The sequence below is a fragment of the Felis catus genome, chromosome A1 (assembly GCF_018350175.1).
Source record: "Felis catus isolate Fca126 chromosome A1, F.catus_Fca126_mat1.0, whole genome shotgun sequence".
In the NCBI taxonomy this organism is placed as follows: domain Eukaryota; kingdom Metazoa; phylum Chordata; class Mammalia; order Carnivora; family Felidae; genus Felis; species Felis catus.
In genome coordinates, this window is record NC_058368.1 from 121,316,548 (window position 1) to 121,337,787 (window position 21,240).

A 21,240-nucleotide genomic window follows, 5' to 3' on the forward strand; every position below is an offset into this window, starting at 1 on the left:
GCTCTCCACCCCCGGGTCGTGGCCAGAGAGGCCACTTTTGCCACCCCTCTGCCTTCAAGCATCACCACTCCCAGACCATCCCATACAAAGAGACAACAAATCCCCTTCCTTTATATCCTTCAAAGGAAATAATGCTGAAAAACAGATTGGCAAGCCACATCATCCTGGCTCATTATTTTACAAAAGTAGAAAGGAACTGGAAGATTAGACACCAAAACATTGCTGGGAGATTGGATACTGAGCAATTTCTGTTGTCTTCTTCTAGATTCAAAATGTTGGGTCATAAATAGATGTTGAAATATAGCATTTTGGTGGAGGGAAACCCTGTAGAAGAGAATACCCTGCCCAGCCCCTTTGATAAAACCTTCCAGTGTCTCATAGTCCTTGGAGTCTAGAGGGACTTCTTGATGTCCAGCCTGAGGCCATACATTGGTAACCTGAATCTGGCAAGCCCACATGGGTTACTTTTAATGCTTTTAGTCAAGCATATATTCTCACTTCCACACCCTCGCTGTGTCTTCACCCCTGGCTCATAACTAGATGCTATCTGCCTGACGCCTGTGTAGACTGCAAACTGGAAAGTCACGACTCTAACCCAAGGACATTTTGCAATGTTACAAACACATCATCGCCCTCCATCCCGCCATGCAGCCAGGATTCCACTGTCTGCTAACAAACTAAAATCAACTCCTACCTCCCCTCCCCAATGTCTGCTTCCCTGCCTACATTAAGCTAGCTCCTCTGGCCATTCCTGGGAATCAAATGTGCCCCCGCTCTCAGCAGAGGGAACGGATCAGAGAGTCTTCTGTTCTGACCTCTCCTTTCCCTTCACTTGCTGGCTGCAAACATGTTCTGGGGTGATACCTTAAGCAGTATGAAAAAGCATCCTGGGCAGAGCCATAACTTCTAGGTTTGAGACCAGGCTCTGCCACTAATTCTGGATCACCAACTCCTTTCTCTATCCTAGTCCAGTTTCCCCATTGTCAAAATGCCAAGGTGGCCTAAATTAGTGATCTGAAGCTGTGTGGCACTCTGTGGAAAAGCAGGGATGTTGGCCCGTCCAGTGCTACTTCTATCACTATAGGTTCTATCACTATCACCTGCCTTCCATACCGACATTTCACCATGAAGAAGTTAGTTATTTCTAACCACTGGGTCAGTGGTTCCATTTCCCTTCACTCTTTGCTGGCTCCATGCCCTCCTCCAGGCACGTTCCCCTTCTTCACTCAGTTCCCTTGTCTCCCCAGGTTTGTGGCCCTGCACTCCTACTCAGCCCATGGACCCGATGAGCTGGACCTACAGAAGGGAGAAGGCATCAGGGTCCTGGGCAAGTACCCAGACGGCTGGCTCAGGGGCGTCTCCTTGGTCACTGGGCGGGTTGGCACCTTCCCCAACAACTATGTCATCCCCATTTTCAGGTGCGTGCCCTCTATTCTCAGGCAGCGGAGGTCGGGTCCACTAGGCCCAGGGCCATCTGTGGTTTCACTGCTCAAGGACTCAGTGCTCCTTTGGAGCGTAGGCCAAGAAATGGCCTAACACTTTTTTTTTAATTGTAGAAAGTTATCTTTTTTAGAGTTCTTCACATTTTACAAGCACTTTCACATCTTTTAACTCATTGGATGTGTTCAAGAGTCCCTCCTGTAAGGGAGATGTGATTTTACAGATGAGGAAAGTGATGTACAGAGTTAAGCAACCTGCTCAAGATCTGGGTTTCAGGTTTTCTATAGTACGAACCCCCAAAATCCCATTCATATCCTGCACCCCAACTCTCCTGTATAGCCGAATAATGGGAGCCTGTGATAATCAGAAGACCCCTCAGAGCACTTCAGGAAACTTCATAAGACACTAGGCCAGTAGGCAGACTTTCCATGACTCAGACTATGACCTGTCCATCCACACCCCAGGCCAAAGGCTGGTTACCCTGTAGGTCCCTGTCCCTATCAGCATTCCCAACTTTTTTATTCTCCAGCACACCCGACCCTTTAACTTAAACCACCACCACAGATCCCTGCACTGCCCATGGCTCCGCCTTCCTCCACCCCACATCCACCCAGGCACAGCCTGTCACAAGGCAGTGAGGCCATCCCCACACATCAAACACTGTCTCTATGACATAACTCCAAGGAAAGTGATAACCCATTGTACTCTCTGGGGGGAGGGGGGGTCAGAGCTGGAGTCCTATGTCCAGTTTGGGGGAGCTTCATAAAGGTGGGGCACAGTGTCCGGAGGAGGGCCACAAAGATGGTGAGGAGACAGAACACTACACCACAGTAGACAGTCATAGAAACACTTGGGTAAAGCTACAGAAGACAGGGTCAGAGGGACCATAACAAGCCGTGGAGACAGGAAATCTGTTCCATGAGGGGAAAGTGAACCAGTGGATACAACTTAGAAGTTGGATCCGTAAAAGTTTGCACTTTCTAACACATAGATTTTTTTTCCAATAAGGTTGGCTGGTGAGGTGGTAGGACCCCCTTTCTAGGAAGAGTACAGGCAAAGTCTGGGTTTCCATAGATCCAGGCTTAGATAAAAAGATTTCTTCACATGGCAGAAAGTTGAACCGGAAGTTATCTCCTTCAGTGGAAGGAAGGTTCTTGGAATTTGTTAGAAAGTTGCAAAATCTCCAAAGGCAAACTAAGGGTGTCTATAGCTGATGCTGTAGTCAACAAATATTTATCAAGCATAAACTATGTGTCAGGCACCTTTTTAGACACAGGAGAAACACCAGTGGACAAAACACACAAAATCTCTGCCCACCAGAAGTTACACTCTAGTGGTACAGACAGATAATAAACAAGGTATATAAGTAATGCAAATGGTGTGTTAATGGTAAAGGCCAAGAAGAAAAACAAGAAAAGGATTGAATTAGTAGAGGTGGTGATTAAAATTTTAATAGGTTGGTCAGGGATGGCCTTACTGAGAAGAAGGAAATGAGGCAGGTGTATTCCAGACCAAGGAACAGCAAGTACAATTGCCCTGAAGTAGGAGTGAGCCTGACATGAAGACCAGTAGGACTGGTTTAGACCAAGTCAGGGGGATGTTAACAGGAAATGAGGTCAGAATGGTAACAGGTGAGCCAGATCATATAGAATTTCCTAGGTCATAATGAGGAATTGGCTTTAACGCTATTGCAAGGTTTTGAGCATAAGAGTGACATGATTTAACTTACATTTTAACCAAAATCCCTGTAGTTGCTGGGTTGAGAGTAAGCTGTAGAAAGGAAATGTGGAAGCAGAGAAACTAATTAAGAAGATACTGTAATACTCTGGGGGATAAGTGATGGTGAATGGAGCCAAGGCATTAGCCAAGGAGGCAGGGAGAGGTGGTTAGATTCTGCATATACTCTGAAGGTAGACACCACAGGATTTTCTGACAAATCAAATATCGGGTGTGAAAGAATAGAGAAGTAAGGTGAGTCCTAGTTTTTTGCCCCAAGTAACTGGAAAATGGAGTTGCCTTTTACTGAGCTAGAGGGGGAAACCAAGAGGAATGGGTTCTGAGATGTGAGGGGAAGCAAAAGCTCAGTTTGCAGCAGATTAAGTCTTAGATGCCTGTTAGCAGTCCTGGTAGAGATGTTGGCAAATGGTTGAGTATACAAGCCCAGTATTTAAGGAAGAAGGTCCAGGCTTGAGAATGTATTTAAAACCCTAGGACTAGATGAGACCATTGTGGTAGGATCAATTGCATTAGAGAGAATGACAGTGAGCCAGAAGCCAAATTGTGTGTGTGTGTGTGTGTGTGTGTGTGTGTGTGTGTGTGCACGTGTATATAATTTACTGTCAAGTTAGCTAACATACAGTGTATGCAGCACGCTCTTGGCTTCAGGATTAGATTCCCTGTTCATTGCTTACATATAACACCCAGGTCCCAACAAATGCCCTCCTCAATGCCCATCACCCATTTTCCCCTCCCTCCCACCCCCATCAACCCTCAGTTTGTTCTCTGTATATTTAAGAGTCTCTTATGTTTTGCCTCCCTCTCTGTTTGTAACTATTTTTTTTTCTTCCCTTCCCCCATGGCCAGAGGGTAAAATCTTCATGGAATGAGTGGAGAGAGGCTGAGAGAGGAAATGGTGACAAAGTGATGCGACAGGTGGTCAAGTCTGATACTATGAGTCAAAGCTGGGAAGGATTAAGGAGGGTGGGGGAATGGTCTAGAGGTGCCAATGAAGAGCAAGAAGGATATCTACCCTAACTCAGGAACACTTTCTTCCATGGGATCTGACATCAATTCTGTAAGGCCCATGTCTGCTACTAAAGCATTTGCTTATGCATCACGCCTTAGCCCAGTGTCCTGGTTATTCCATGAAAACACCATTAGAATAAGTGTGACCATATAATTTATCACCCAAACTAGGACACTTTTTTTAATATTTTATTTTTGAGAGAGAGACAGAGAGAGAGAGAGAGAGACAGAGAGACAGAGAGAGAGAGAAACAGAGACAGAAGGAGACACAGAATCCGAAGCAGGCTCCAGGCTCTGAGCTGTCAGCACGGAGCCCGACGCGGGGCTTGAACTCATGAACCACGAGATCATGACCTGAGCCAAAGTCGGATGCTTAACTGATTTAACCAACCAGTCACCCCCAGACTAGGACACTTTTAAGAAAAGAAGGAGACACACACACACACACACACACACACACACACTTTTAATACACCAGGAGAGCAGATGTAAACTAAGACTCTCCTAGGAAAATCTGGACAAATGGTTACCCTCACTAGAATGCATGGAGGATTCCATTCCAGTGTATTCCAAGGCTCCAGCTTCCCTTTCTCTCCTTGGCTTTTCTCCTAGGTACATGTATTGTGTCCTTAGGCAAGCCATGAGCCATCTAGACTCACCTGTTCAGAGACAGCCACATCAGACAGTGGATGGAGTTTCAGCCATAGGTTGCCATTGAATCTGTCCCTCCCCTCCAGTTGATAGAATCCTGAACATATGTGTATACTGAGGTGCTACTTACGTGTATGTGGGTTTTGCTTCTAGGGAACCAACATTTCCAAAAAGAGGAAATCCCTGTCAGAGTATATTCTCCTGACAGCTGTTAAGTGACAGAGGATTGGTGCTCTCTCTGTGTGAAGTTCTCCTTGATGGTCTCCTGATGCAAAGGAAGGTCCCATCACCAGTAATCTTAGACATGGGTCTATGATGTCCGATTTATCTACCTGGGAGCAGCTCATCCTTGTTCTTAGCCACCCTCTCCTTTTGCTTCTTGGGGCTGAATGATGTGGTCCTTTGTCAGCTTAGTTTCCACTCCTTTTAGCAGGTTGTGTTAGGACTGAGTGGGTTGGACTACATATGCAAGGCCCCTTTCTGCTCTTTGGTTCTGCATGTGTGTGAGGTTTTCTTCCCATCTCTGTTTTCTGTTTGCAGCGATGCCTCTCACCACCAGCAGCCCCCTTGGGCTAGAAGGCAGCCTTTTTTTTTTTAACTTTTTTTTTCCAACGTTTATTTATTTTTGGGACAGAGAGAGACAGAGCATGAACGGGGGAGGGGCAGAGAGAGAGGGAGACACAGAATCGGAAACAGGCTCCAGGCTCTGAGCCATCAGCCCAGAGCCTGACGCGGGGCTCGAACTCACGGACCGCGAGATCGTGACCTGGCTGAAGTCGGACGCTTAACCGACTGCGCCACCCAGGCGCCCCAGAAGGCAGCCTTTTATAAAAGAGCCAGGGATCGAAAGTATGAGGTCCCCCCTGAGCACTGGAACCTTTGCTTTATTAGCATTATGCCCCAATGAACTGGGCCTGCCAGAGCTTGGGGACTAACTCTATAGAAAGACTAGTGCTGACCCAAATGCCAGGGTATTAAGATTCAGCAAGTGAGCCTTTTAATTCCCAAGAGAATAAAAGGCAGCTGTGCCCTCCAGAGCGCCAGCCCTCTCTCAGTGCTAGATAGTGACACCCACCTGTCCAGCCGAGTTGACCACAAGTAAATCTCTGCCACCGTGACATGCTTTCCCAGGCCCTGGAGGCAGCCACAGGCTCAGACTGTGCAGAACGTTTGTCAAGTTTCCATCTAAATCCCCTCTGACTAGCATCAACATACTTTTCCTCCTTCAGGCATAGTCTTGGTGGGAGGTACAAGTTTCCTCTCTTTTCAGAGGCTTAAGAAACTAGCTCCTCCTTCTCATGCCCCCCTCCTCCTCCTCTCTATCCTGCTCTTCCTCCTTATCCTCCCTCTCCTCCTCCTCCCATCACCCCAGCTAAGAAACAGGCTCAGCCCATCTGAGGCTCTCTCTTAGGGCTTGGAAGCTTGAACCAGAGAGGAAAGAATGTGGTTGCAGTTGAAGACCTTTCATGGCAAGAACACAATCAGCAACGTCTGATCAGACGCCTGCCCCCTATCTCAGATATCTGCTGCCAGACTCTCAGCAGCCTCCTTCAGGTCCTGTTTCCAGGGCCTCTCTGCCCCTCATGTTCTCCCAACACAGTCCCTTCTGTCCAGTAGCCAGGATATTCCTCTTTCTTACAACCTTCACCAGGCACATGCGCCCCCCTGGTGCCTCATGGATGGAAAAAGCAATACAGGGGCCAACACTTGGTTCTTTGAACTTTCTACCCAGAACTATATAAAGTTGCCAGGGTGCAAGCTTTCCCTTACCAGGAGGCTGCTGCCAGTGGTGAGTACAGTAGAGCCGCAAATGCCCCTTCACATATGGCGGGGGGAGGGGGCTAGGTCTTATGGGTTCCTACCACAGACAGGAAAGGGGGCACAGACCTGCACACTCAAAGCAGCACAATGGAGCAAGTTGGAGGCAATAGCACTCCTTCCCCCCCAAACCCCTCTTTCAGTCTCTCCATCTGGAAAACAAGGATCTGGAGTGTAATGGGGATTAATTAATATATGTTCACAAAGTACTTTGATATTAGAAGAAAGCGCTGGGTAAGTGCTGAGCTTTTTGCCAAAAGACAGAGAGGGACTCCTGTTGGAAGGAGGACTTTGGATTTAAGAGTTTTTGGAACCTGACCTAGGGCTGGGCTCAGAAAAATCAGGTTGCAGCTCGGTCTATCAACAGTCATTCAGAGAAGAGACTTGTGGAATAAGGCTGGCTTGGACCTAGTTAACTCTATTCTGTGCTTGCTGCTGCTGGGAATGGTTATGGAACCTGTCTTTCCTGTGGCCAGCCCATTTTACAGCATCCAACAACTTGAGGCCCCCCATTCAAAAAACAGGCAGATCTAGCACATGACCATGGAGGCCAAGGCCAAGGATTTCTCTCCACTGCCAGCCCTTAGCTCCAGAATAGAGTGGGAGCTCTTACTGGCAGGAAGCCTGCACCCCTTTACTGACGACATCACCGGGACCAGAGGCAGGTTGATGGCTGTGGATAGAAGTCCCATCACTGTAAGCATCATTTCTGGGCATTTGGCTGCATATGCTTCTTGGGCAGAGTTGGTCACGTTAAATAACGCCTTACCTATCTTTGTACCACTGGCTGGCTCGTTGTTAAGCTCCGTATCACTTTTTTCAGCCAAAGAAGGAGAGAAAAGGAGGAGAAGAAATAAAGGGAAATGACTGTAGGCATTAATGGGAAGGCCATCAGGGAGGGCATCTCTGAGCCAGGGTCTTGGTTGAGTTGGTTTTTCCCAGGGAGGTTATTTCCTCATCTGAGTGACAAGCTGATCGATGGACTGCTCAATCGGGGCTGTGATTTTGGGGTAGGATTGGTAAAAGGGCAAGAAGGGCATGTAAAATGGCAGCCATTCCCCATAGGGTTCAGGGAGTAGCAATCTGGAAGCGAGTGACTGGAGATTGGTGTTTTATAAAAATTTAATACTAGTCTTAAAAGTCAGAACCCAAGGCTGAAAAGGGAGGGTCTTCCAAAGGCATGTGTAGGGCCTCCCCACTGCTTCAGTTTGTTTCTTTCAAGCAGGATTCAGGGCTTACCTTGCTACCTAAATGATGAACACTCTCCCTAGCCAGGAGGGAGTGTGCTCAGTGGTAAGACGGTGATCTTTTCAGTGGTAGAGGAGAGGGCCAGCCTGGACCTGGGTTCAAATCTCAGGTCTTGTAGCTGCTTGGCCAAGTAACTGTAAGCCTCTATTTTCTTATCCATAAAATAGTGGCACTTGGGGTGCCTGGGTGGCTCAGTTGGTTGAGCGTCCAACTTCGGCTCAGGTCATGATCTCGTGGTTCCTGAGTTTGAGCCCTGCATCAGGCTCTGTACTGACAGCTCAAAGCCTGGAGCCTGCTTCAGATTCTGTGTCTCCCTCTCTCTCTGCCCCTCCCCTGCTCACACTCAGTGTCTGTCTGTCTCTCTCAAAAATAAATAAAAACATTTTTAAAAATTGGGGCGCCTGGGTGGCGCAGTCGGTTAAGCATCCGACTTCAGCCAGGTCACGATCTCGCGGTCCGTGAGTTCGAGCCCCGCGTCAGGCTCTGGACTGATGGCTCGGAGCCTGGAGCCTGTTTCCGATTCTGTGTCTCCCTCTCTCCCTGCCCCTCCCCCGTTCGTGCTCTGTCTCTCTCTGTCCCAAAAATAAATAAACGTTGAAAAAAAATTAAAACAAAAATAGTAGCACCAATAGTACGTACCTCAGAAGGCTGTTGTGAAGAACCCACAAGATAATGGGGGCAAAGAACTGCCCAATGCCCAGCATACAGTAAGTGCTCAACATGTGTTAGCCCAAACGACTGGCATCAGTGCTGAAAGCATCATGGAAATCATTCAACAAACATTTTTTGATAAGCAATAGATGCAGAACACAAAGGATATAAAATAAGGCATAAAATATCTCTGCCTTCCCTGAGTTTAGAACCAAAGGGGAAAGTCACAGAATGAATAGGAAATCAGAACCACAAAACGAGTTGAACATGTACAAGACCTTGTGCTCCAAACTCTTGGGGTTTGGAGTGATTAGAGCTGGAATGAAAGATGACCTAAGTCAAGTGTTCTCGTTCCAATGGGGCCTCAGTATGAGCCCCTCTCCCTGCCCTCTGCACACCTGCACAGTTGCCCAGCTGTAAATCGTGAGACCCACATGATCATGCCTGTGTGGTTAATAAAGGGAGCATATATGATAGGAAGGGGGTGAAGAGAGACCACATTCAGTATATGGTTGAGAGCTTTTTAAAATAGGACTCATAACTGAGCGTTTTCTTTATTTCTTCTCTTTAAAACGCTTGCAACAACCAGAAAGACATCTAGTTTTCCAGATTCTCGGAGTCCTGGTCTCTACGCCACATGGACGTTATCCAACTCCTCTGTGTCCTCCCAAGGCAGCATTTCAGAAGGTGATCCCCGGCAGAACCGTCCCTTCAAGTCCGTCTTTGTGCCCACCGCCATAGTCAACCCCGTGAGGAGCACAACCAGCCCGGGGACTTTAGGACAGGGCTCTCTTCGGAGATCCGGGAGGAGCAGCATGAGAAAGAGTAAGTGGTGGCAGAGAGGTACGTGCCTACAGCTAAGTGATGGGGGGATCTGGCTCTGGGGTAGACAGAGTACATTTTGCAAAAGGAGGATACTGGCTTTAAAACAAGCCTCTGTAAAGAGTGCTTTTAATTCCCAAATAGTGACTGGTCTTATTGGATGAAGCCAGACCGACTTAAGGTCACTGCCCTTGGTCACTCCACACACGTATACTGAATGGTGGGGATGGTAGCAGCCCGGAGTGCCAGCATATAATTAGAACACAGCCAAGGTGGATGCTGGCTGTAGTTAAGACAGAACGAGCAAAGTACTTGCTGGATCAGGGCTTCTCTGCTCCAGGGAACCCCGCAGGGGTGCTAAAAGGGAAACGTGGGAAATATCGGGGAGGTAGGTGGGGGAGGGGGGTAAAGAGGGTTGAAGAGTCAATGCTGAGAGTCCCAAATCTTGCTTTGTTATTTGACTAATATATACATGAGGTTAAAAGCATTTTTATTGTACAAAAGGAAGTCTCCTTCATATCCATAACCCCTGTGCCTAGTGCTCTTCTGTGTATATACATAGTATCTCGTAATCATACCCACCACATGCACTGTTCTGCAGCTTGCTGTTATTTTACCTGTGTAACATCCACACTGCTCACGTGGCAATGCTTTCATCCCCTAAAATATTGAACCACTACATAAGACCTCATTTTCAGGCACTTTAAAAAGCGTCTGGAACCCATTGTTCTACAAAACACGAAGGTTCTATATTTGCATACCTCTCTAGAAGACCACGAGCCAAGCCAAGTAAATTTGATTTATTCTACATTTTCTCATTTAAACTGGGCTCCACAGTCTATCTTAAAAAATGATTAAATATGAAAATGCAGTATGACCACTCAAAGCAAGAGGGTAACATGTGGGTCAGTATGCCACACAGGAAAAGGTCCCAAGAAAATTAAAATAGGTATCTTAGTCCTGCCCTCTCCCGGGGCTCTCACCTGACCACCTGCCCCACCACCATGTACTTGACCTCCCACTGTGTTGCCTCTACCCAGCTGCCCCTCCTCCCTCCTCCCTGCTGACCTTCTACCTCCTTCTCCCTGCCCACACGCAAACGCCTCCTAAATAATCCCACCACAGAAGCCTGGGGCAAGCGACTAGACCTCATCAGCCTCCAGTTTCCTCATTTGTAAAATGGAAATAAAAATAATACCTGCCTGGGCTCCTGGGTGGCTCAGTCAGTTAACCATCCAGCTATTGACTTCAGCTCAGGTCACGATCTCACAGTTGTGAGATCGAGCCTCTGCTTTGGGCTCTACGCTGGCAGTATGGAGGCTACTTAGGATCCGCTCTCCCCCTCTCTCCCTGCCTCTCCCCTACTCACACTCTGCCTGTCTGTCTGTCTGTCTCTCTGTGTCTCTCAAAATAAACAAACAAACATTAAAGTCAGGGTATTGTGTGAATTTAATAAAAGAATCCATGTAAGACTGATGGCACCATGCCTGGCACATAATAAGGCTCAAGAAATAATAGCTGTTTTTATAGAGTGATCATTTTATCAGTACTATCATTGCTACTACAACTAAGCAGGTCCTCTGTGGCCCATCCAGTGTGTGAGTGACTCAGTGTTGAAACGTTCACACTCAGTCCACACCACTTATGAGTGCTGAGGCCTGTACCCCATTGGCAACCACTCACATTTCCTTTCACACACTGCCTCTACCTTTGCAAAGATCTTGCTGGACTTGGAGTTGTGACTGCACTGGATGCACGTGTAAATAAGAAAGCATTAAATCTCTTGGTAATAAGAACTGACAAGATCAACAGATGAGGCACAAAACCGATTTTTCACACGTTTCCAGGAGCCTAAGGACAGGCCTGCACAGCGCTGCTTTGACTTTCTCAAGTCCCGGAGGCTTTCTCTCTCCCTTTTCCCCAAGGTGAGGCTGGTCCAGCTATCAATCTCACCACAGCAAAGACACATGACAGGAGAATTGACTGTGCACCCCATAGGGCTGTCAGTGGAAAAATAAATGTCTACATTGAAAGGGCAGACTTGTGTAAATGGCGGCTGGCTTGCTCACGGCAGCTGAGAACACCGACTGCGTTTAGTGAGCCTTCTGCTTTTCATGTTCACATCTGGCTTGAAGACGAGGCGTGACACAGAACATGGTGTTGGCTCAGGCCCTCTGTGCTGGACACAAATGTCTGTGATTCACACACGTGTCCAGAGGCTATCACAAAGGACTAACAACTCTGACCGGACGTCACTGATGCTCCCTAAATGCTGGGAGACCCTTACGGAGAAGTGGACTGAGGTGCTTCCCAGGGGTGTGCCTCCTGTCTCCCCACAGAGTGCACTGAAGTCCCTTTCACGTACAGGACACGTGCCCGAGAGATGAAAACAACGTATGTCCTGTCTTCCAGAGAATTAGAGGGGGAGGAATGGCTTCCTTTTACTGAGGGAAGATCATCTCCGTTAACAACAAAAACAGAACAAAACAAACAAAAAAAGCCCAAGGAAGGGATAAAACCATAGTCCTGGACCTTGTATTTTTCGGATTTGTTGTCCTTTACCCAAAAACAGTGAGAGTTAGAAACACAGGGCATTTATTATGTTCCAGGCACTGTCCTAACACTTTGCACACATCGTAAAATGTCGGCCTCCCAGCAGCCCTGCCAAGTGCTGGGTTTACACATGAGGGGCTGAGATGCAGAGAAGGAATGTGGCTGACCTGTGCCAGGCTCCCTGAGAGGAAGTCTGATTCCAGAACCTCTGTCATGGGACTTTGCAAAGCTCATCCATGCACAGCCCTCACTCTGGAACAATCTTTCCAAATTTGCTTCCGTGTGGTGTCACGTTTGCCTGCACACTCTCTCCCTTAATTCCATTTGCCCTTCCGCCCCCAGCAAGGGCAATCCCGCCACCCTATGCCTACCGCTCCTGTTAGAATAGTCTTCAAGTAGCTGGTCAGAGCCCCCTCCTGCCCTCTCTGCTTCCCTCTTTCCCACCCTCTCATCCCTCCCAGTTGACTGACTCTTGTGTTTTCAATTCCTTCCATCTCTTTCTTTTGTTTTGTTTCCTCTTTGGTTTGCACGCGTCTGTTTGCTTCTCACTGTGAAGCTGTCTCCTCAGGTTTGTGTTCTTCACTTTACAACTTATAGGCCCCGAAGTGAGAGAGTAGGTGTGTGTGTGTGTGTGTGTGTGTGTGTGTGTGTGTGTGTGTGTGAGAGAGAGAGAGAGAGAGAGAGAGAGAGAGAGAGAGAGAGAGGAGGCAAATGGAAGTAGTACACCTTCTGACACTACACCCGCCCCCGCCCCCCGCCAAACATTCAGCTAGCCAGTTATTTCCTGCCAGCATCAGCAAACAGCACTAAAAAAAGAATAAGGTCACCTTTGAAAGACCCTGCGAGAATGTGAGCACACTCAAATGGGGAAAGTACTTAACTATTCTGGGCTATCAGGACACACGGCCCACACAAGACCAAGCGGAGCCACTGTCAGCAGCCCCCGGTGCTGATATCTGTGTCCTGTAATTCCTCAGATGGATCCCTGCAGAGGCCCGTCCAGTCAGGGATCCCCGCCCTGGTGGTGGGCTCCCTCAGACGCAGCCCCACCATGGTGGTACGGCCTCAGCAGTTCCCGTTCTACCAGCCGCAGGGGGTCCCCCCTGCCCCCTCCACGGTGGTGGCGGCGGAACTGGGACCGCAGCCCACTCCCACCGGGGAGCCTGCCCTCACGTGTGTCAGCAGAGGCGGTGACACCAGGACCCGCTCAGCCGCCAGTTCCCTCATCATGGAAGGCAAGGAAATCCCTGTCAAGAGCGAGCCTCTACCTAAACCACCTGCATCCGCCCCACCATCCATCCTAGTGAAACCAGAAAACTCCAGAAATGGCAGCGAAAAGGTAGGAGTGAGGTGACATGAGGGGTGGGGCGTATGGAGTCTTTATATCCCTAACTTGGCACAGCGTCCCAGCTCCCAAGGTTTGTTTTACCTGGACGAGGTATCAAAATTGCCTCAAAAGAATCCTCACACACAGTGTCCCCCCACACACCCCTCAGGCCACTGACAACCTCTGCAGATGTGTTACTGTATTCTCCTTCATGCCTCCTGAACATTTCATACGTGTGTCTTTCGAGGCCCAGAGGTAAGTTGGAAAAAATGTGGCTTTGTCATCAGCCTTCTCTTGATTTGAATTCCAGATCAGCTGCTTGCTGTCTGGTGTCTTAGCCAAAACACTTCACCTTTCTTAGACTCTTTTTGCTTCATCTGTAAAATAGCAGTACGAACGGGAACAGCCTCCTAGGACTGATGCGGAGGTGAAACGAGATGAGACGTGTAAAGTACTTCAACGGGGCTTGATCATAAGCGTTCATGATATAGAAGAGGCCACTGAGACACAGGAGAAATTTAAGGGATTTATCAAAGTCACACCAAATTATAATGATTCCAACAACTAACTTTTACTGTAACCTCTGTGGCAGAGTTCAGATCTTTTAACTTCTAGTGCAGGGCTTTTCCCACTAGAAGCCATGGGTTTTTATAAAAGTTTTATGTTCTCAATAATATCCTTTTAAGGCAGGAGGAACAGCGAGACAGAGGAGGTGACATTAAGGAAATTAGGTGACTGTTATCTTTTAGTTTACTGACCATCACCTCCACCACCAGCCCCACCATGACCCATTCCAGGCCAAAAGGAAAGATGATGTGGTCTCCTCCTCTTTGCTAAGCATTTACTGAATGCTAACAACTTGGCAGGCACCGTGCTGACTACTGTGCATGCCTTATCTCATTTAATCCTAACAATAACCCTCTGAAGTGGTTATTTTAATTCTCAACAACCCCCTCTAGTAGATATTATTATTGTCGTCCTCGTTTTAAAATGAGGCAAGGAGGCTTGAGGAGTTAAAGTGCTTTACCAAAAGACACACAGCTGACACATGTGAGTGTCTGGAGTAGAATCCAGATCTGGTATAAAAACTCATGTTCTTAACACTAAGCTGTAAGCTTGTAAGGAAAAGCATTTGGGAAAAAAGTGTTGACTGATATCAATGTTGGGAGTTCTTTTTCTGGATTTTAGCATTCAAATAATTCAGAGTTTTCTAGGCCCCAGTTGCCTTTTACCCCAAGCTGTTAGACACAGCCCTCACATTGTCAGCATTTAAGAAGTGCCCAGACCTCTGTGAGATGTGGTGAGGGTCAAAAGTATGAAGAAACTTGGATTTTCAGTGGGGGACACTAGGATCCAATGTCATAGAAAAGAAAGAAAGGAAAGAAAGGAAAGAAAGGAAAGAAAGGAAAGAAAGGAAGAAAGAAAGAAAGAAAGAAAGAAAGAAAGAAAGAGGAAGGAAGGAAGGAAGGAAGGAAGGAAGGAAGGAAGGAAGGAAGGAAGGAAGGAAGAAGAGGAAGGAAGGAAGGAAGGAAGGAAGGAAGGAAGGAAGGAAGGAAGGAAGGAAGGAAGGAAGAGAGAAAGAAAAAGAAATTTCTAAGCAGTAGCACAGAACACTATTAAGCCCTAAATCAGGGCTGCGCTAAACAAGTATCTGTTGGTACAAGGTAGCTATATAAGAGACAAGGAGAGGTGAAAGAAAGAGGGAGGAAAAAATCTTTAAAAATTAAAAAAATAAAATAAAAGGGAGTGAGGGAGGGAGAGAAGGGGCTTGGGCGACAGGAGACCATGCCTCCCATATGAAGGAGTCCTGCTCATCAGCTCCAGACAGCTATTGCCAGAATGGGGCACAGGCCTCAATGTACCAGCTTTGATTTTTTAAGAGACATATGAAATTCTAATTTTTATATGCAATCTCCCAATTTTATGTGTTGGCAACTAAATCAGACGCTCAAACATGCTGCAGACTAAATTCAAACAGCAGGAGTCCACTTTGCAACCTCTGCTCTGAGGATATAAGGCCATCATGAGACTTTTGATTTGGGAGTCAGCACGTGGGGGGGCCTCAAGGAAGAGGTGGGCCTGGAGATAGGCCTGAAGGGCAGGTGGTGTGGAGAGAGAGAAGGTGAACCTCTTGTACTTTCTGGAAGGAGCCATAACCTCTTGCCTCAGCCCTTTTCTCAAGTGACTGCCTCTCCCATTTCTTCTAGGTAATTTCTAATCGTTCTTCAGTTCTCAATTTAAATAGCTGTGGCTCTCGGAGGCCTTCCCCAGATGCCCCACTGCTGCTAGATAGGCCACTGCGCACCCCTAGAGGCTTCTGCATGTGTCACCACTGCCTGTCAGGGCAGTCTTGTTCCCTCTTGGGTCCGCAGCACCTAACAGCGCAGTGCATCCGAGACCCTCAGAGTAGACACAGGCGTTTGTGAGGGAACACAGAAATGAGGTGTTTTAAGTAGGGACATGTGTGGAGAAGCAGCAGGACTCAAGTCCCAGGGAAAACCTCCCAGCTCCTGCCTCACCTGGGCCCCCGTGCTCTCCTTTCTCTTGCAGCAAGTCAAAACTGTGCGATTTCAGAATTACAGCCCTCCTCCGGCCAAACAGTACACCTCCCACCCCACGTCAGGAAAGCCTGAACAGCCTGCCATCCCCAAGGGGTCCCAGCCCGAAGCCGCCCCCTCAGGCCCAGAGATGACCGTCCTATTCGCCCACCGAAGCGGCTGCCATTCAGGACAGCAGACAGACCTCCGGAGGAAGTCGACTTTGGGCAAGACCACCACCCCAGTGTCCACTGCTTCGGCGACACAGACCGTGTTTCCCAGCAAATGAATCTACGGGTGGCTTTTCCCAGACCCCAAAGAGGTGAATTGCATTTAAATACAGTCTGCCTCCACTGGTGACATCCTGACATTCTTTAGGTTCTTGAGCTCGGGTCCTTGTTCCGCCAGCAGGTGGGAGAGGAAAGACCGGGAGCAGGGTTCCTGCCCTGGGTGGGAAGATAGAGTGCATGGCCTTCTACACATAATGCTTTGATGCAGCAAGGCCGCTACTCAGACCAAGGAGTGGAAGACAGTCTTGCCCACCCTGTTCCCTCATCCCTTGTGTTCCGTGTAGCATTTCTATGGCACTCTCAAAGGGGCTTCAGCCAGGGGCTTCACAATGGTGGGAATGTTGGCATTGCTTCTTTGACCTCATCACCATGTTCTCAACGAGCATTAGGACAGCTTCTGCCATCTTTGCGGCCTGTACGCTGACCGCTAGTGGCTGCCATACGTTGTTCCCTCCACAGAGTCATCATCCTGGCTGCCAAGGGAAAATTGGGGGAAGGATGTGTGGTGGATACTCTGATCTTCTGAGAACCCTCTAAAACCAAAGGGAGTCAGCTTAGTGGATTTGGTCCAAACAAGAAGGTCAGAGAGAAAGTGATGATCGATCACAATTTAAGCCTCTCGATCTGTTTCCCTACGTATAATCCTACACGACACATAAAGCAGGAAGCACAGAGCTGGGGGTAGAGTCCTGTGTGGAATTATGGATAGTTCATTCTTCCTGGCTCCAGCCTGACTTCCCCAAGAAAACACGGCATGCTTAAAAAGAACTCCGTAAGGGGCTTGAGTTTAGATATATATTCCATTTGCATGACAACATTCTTTACCTTCTCCGATTTGTTCCCGATTTGTTTGGGGCAGACTAGCTGTTTCACTGGGTTGTGGAATAAGGCAGCAGGGTCAGTGAGGAGATGCCAGTCCAAAGCTGGAGTGGAGACATTCCCCAGAGAACAGCTGCTGTCAAAGGGACCCAGCAGAGAAGGTGGGAGAGGAAAGGGGGAACAGAGGAGGAAAGGGTGAGGCACAAACAAAAGCAGTCAGAGAAAAGGTGGGGGTGGTGAATAGAACAGAGGAAGAATAGATTGGGTGGATCTGTCAGGGAAGAAGGGAAAAGGGGAGGAGCGGCTTTGACACTCATGACAACTGGGAACAGAAGGGTGGAGTCTGCAAAAGCAGATGACCGCATTGAGACGGGACTGAAGCGAAAGCCTTACAAACAGGGCTGAGGGGGCACCCCAGAGAGCTGAGGCAATGTTGTAAGACAACCCATTAATTCTCATTAGACTTAACTGTTGTGATTTAACATTTATTACTTGCCCATCAATGTGGGCACCTTAGTACATAAATGCCATTTGCCACTAAGGCTGGGTGTCGTTAAAAAAAAACAAGGCTGGTCTAATGAGACCTTTTCCCTGGACAGTTCTTGAAATCCTGGGATTAAAAACATTTATCTTTTACATAACTCCCCCCCCAACACACACACACACACACACACACACACACACACACACACAGAGCCAACTGAATTGTCCACATACTTTTGCAGATATTAATAAAGCAAAAACAAAACCATAATCCTGCCAAGGACACTGCACATATGTCACACCTATGGAGTTGGTAGAGCCAACCTGGTGACACATTCTAGTGTTTCTTTGAGATGTGACCCTTGCCTACTTTGCAGAAGCAACACTAACGACTCTTACCTCACTGAGCTGAAAAATAATCCACATGGAGAATTGGGAGAAGGTCACAAGGACAGGGAGGCATCCTGTTATTTGTCAAAATTTAAGTACCTAAGCTGCTTCTCTATTCAAAAGAACACCCTCAATGAGTTTAGCGATGAGTTTAGCAAGCTGCTCCACTACCAGGGTGGCAGGTACATGAGATAACCAGCCAATTAAGTATTTATTCTGTGCCTCAGTAACAATGGATCCAGTTAATTTTTAACTGTTGTGGCTGACAAGCGGGTTGTACAGGAGTAGTGGAGACACGATCCTTGACTTCCAAATGAAAAAGAATATTCTTCCAATTGTGCGCTCTCTGTAGAGGGTTGCCTTTCTGAGAAATGTGAACAACTCCAAAAGTTTGATACCCCCATTCCATCCAGGCTCTTCACCAATACCCAACATCCCACTTCCTCCCTCCCAAACTAAACCCCGTGTCTGTAGGGTTATATGAGAATTCGAAAGGAGCAGGAGAGTGTCATTTCCAAGTAAAAGGTGAACCCACTGGCACCTCCAATCATTTATTCCACCAATGTGTTTCAGACATTTCCTGTGAGCAGGGCACTGCAGTGAGAATAACAGATACATCCTCTCCTAGAATGTCTGTTGTAACCTTATAAGGCAACTGTAAGTGTCCCAGTGCAGAGCCAAGGAAACCAAGGCTTAAAGGGTAACCACAGATTATAGCAGAGTGATTCTGACAGCTGCCCACACCCTTGAGTTCAAAGTCTATGATTTCAAAGCCCAACGTGGGACTATGATTTATGAACTAAGAGACCATCCTTGGCCTCAGGTCACTGACTTCAGGCTGCAGGGACATGACATAGTACAGTGGTTACAAATGTAGTCTCTGCTACACAAAGAATAATTTCAGATCCAATTCCCAATTACCACTTACTAGCCATGTAATGTTGGGCAAGTTACTTAATCTCTCTGAGCCGTGTTTTCCTACCTATGAATGATAATAGTGCCAAACTCATTGGGCTATTGTAAGGATTAACTGACATAATATTATAAAGTGACGCCGTGCACACCCCACACATGTCAAACTTGGATGTTTTTAAGGGAGCGGGCCCCTGAAATTCCAGGTGAGAAAATCTAAAGCAAGGGCATGGCCAGGGTGAAGGTGCTAGGAGGAAACCAGTGTAGCCCCATCATGGAGGTCAGAACATAGACTAGACTAAGTCCTGAAGGACATATAGGAGTCAGAAAAAAGTGTGGGGAGAATGGCATCCCAAGCAGAGATAGAAGCATTGACATCTGGATTTAAATGTGTTAATCAAGCCAAGTTCTCTTAGAGGAATCCATTTCTTTGTGGAACATTCCAGGGATCCTAGGTAGAAACAAGCACTTCACATCAAGCATCCCATCCTGTGCGAGCTCCACCCCTCAGCTAAGGCTCAGAGTGGCTAGGAAAGTGCCCCCTCACCTCTTAAGAAGCTCGAATCTCAGTGCTAGGAAAGCTGCTGAGGGTAGGCTCTGACTGGGGAGGACGGGGTCGGGGGACATCTGAGAGGTGATGGAGGGGCACAAGCAGCTGAGGACAGACTCTCAGGGCCACACTTGAGGAAATGGTCTCCTTAAGCGGCATCAGGACCCTCACCTAGATCTTGTCTCCTTTCCTTTCTTATGTGGGACCAGTGACACCTCCTCTACCCTCCACCCTCCACAGACAGGGCTTTTGGAGCAGGAAGAGTTTAAAACAGTGCCCCACCTGTGGGTTGGTGAGCTTCAGCACTGACTCAATACATGGTCTGTCTGTGTCAGGCCAGCGTTCCAGAGCAGCAGCGATCCAGGGGTGCTGGGTCAGGGTTGAGCTGTAGTTAGACAGACATGGACTCTTCAATTTGTCCCAATCCCAACAGCCTGCTTCACTCACTCACATGACCTACACTTGAACGAGGTGTGTTCTCCTAGAGTCCTAGAGTGAGCTGGACTTCACTTCAGAATCTTCAGTGATACACTGATCATTAGAGCTGGACCCTTAGAGATCAGCTGACTCGGGCACTCAGGTCTCATGGCCTGACAGGGCTCAACAGTTTTGAGGCAGGGACTAGACACCTGTGTTTTCAACGTACTCCCCAGGTGATTCTGATGTATAAGAATCAAATCCACCTTCCTCATACCATATAGTCAGACGGGAATGTGGCCACACTGGTGGCTAATATATTGAACTCTGCCTATAGTGACAGGTGAACAGGGGCCCTGAGCTCCCCAAGGCCTCTCCCCACTCCTGCCCTTTCTCGCCATTTTCCCCATCGTCCAACCACTAAAGGGCTCAGGCCAGGTGCAGCTAAGACCTTCAGCAATAAAGGCCTTTTTCATTCTCATTGGCTAGTGACTACACCATACTGGTTGTTATGTATCTCCACTGTTACCCTGTTATACAGAAAGAACATGGCCCAGAGAGGTCCCTCAGATATCGGGAGCACTCTTCCCCCCCAAATCCTAGCCACTGTCCAGCTCCCTGACAATCACTTCCATCAAGGCCGTTGGCTTAGGAAAGGCGCAGACTTAGAGGGCGGGCAGTTCCTTGCTCACCGCTCTACCTTTTTCGGCAAACATCTTCATAGGTACAAGCAATGCTCGTTAGCTTCCCAGCTCCTCTGGCATCAACCAGGCAGTCAGGGAAGTCATTTGTTTCAGTACGATGAGCAGACATGATCCTCATCTGCTCGCTCACCTCTGCCCATACAGACCAGCCTCACAGCCCCTGGACTCCCTTCCCAGGAAGTAAACAGCTGTGGCAGGCAGGGGAGCGGCATCCTATCAAGTCTCCCCACTGGGAGCAAGTGCTGAGCAAGCTAGGCTATCCCAGGGCTGGCAGCTGCTGCCACGGTGCTTCTCTTATTTTGTCTTGAGAGTCAAGACCCCAGTTGTGCCTTTGGCGAAGAGAAGGGAGTGTTAGCACTTCCAGCAACCTCTCAGGTGACCATGAATGACAGTCACTGGGGGAATGCATCTGGCAGGCAAGACCAAATCAGAGGAGTTAACTCCAAAGATCCTTTCCAGCGGGTTGGTGTCCCTGAGAATAAATCTTACAAGGACATTCTGCTTGAAATAGAACAATGTTAAATGAGCAAGCCATCTGTTTGCCAGGCCATAGTATTGTGTCCTAGACCAGAGCAGAAACAAAATGTTCTCAGGAAGCCCTTCTGCTTACTGACCTCCACTTTGACAAATAAAACGCAGCAGAGGTGGGACCAAAGGTGACAAGGGTGGGGGGGGGGGGCAGGAGGGGGAGCGCTGCAGATTCACCTGTACACTCATTCAGTAACAATCATCCACTACTCACTCTGAGTCAGGCTCTGTGAAACACAGTGGGGATTCAGGGGTTCAAAAGAGAGAGAAAATATATGTGGGCCTCACAGAGTGCTGTTTCTTATTAATTTTACTGGGTTTGAGGACTCCTTTCTGCCTTCTCCCTTTATTAATT

At 48.0% G+C, this 21,240-nt stretch overlaps 1 protein-coding gene across 7 annotated transcripts in view; it reads left to right on the forward strand.

The window, feature by feature from the left end:
- SH3RF2 (SH3 domain containing ring finger 2) overlaps positions 1 to 21,240 on the forward strand; it is a 143,920-nt gene that overhangs the window by 113,522 nt on the left and 9,158 nt on the right. For 4 of the 7 annotated variants that reach the window (XM_045060495.1, XM_019833843.3, XM_045060489.1 and 1 more), the window contains 4 exons: positions 1,248 to 1,418; positions 9,143 to 9,396; positions 12,906 to 13,267; positions 15,806 to 16,152. In XM_045060495.1, the coding sequence (XP_044916430.1) occupies positions 1,248 to 1,418; positions 9,143 to 9,396; positions 12,906 to 13,267; positions 15,806 to 16,081 (1,063 nt within the window). In that variant the 3' untranslated portion in view covers positions 16,082 to 16,152. Of the gene's footprint in view, positions 1 to 1,247; positions 1,419 to 9,142; positions 9,397 to 12,905; positions 13,268 to 15,805; positions 16,153 to 21,240 lie in introns of those variants that run through there. The other 3 variants (XM_019833842.3, XM_003980943.6, XM_045060502.1) reach the window with 3 other exon arrangements.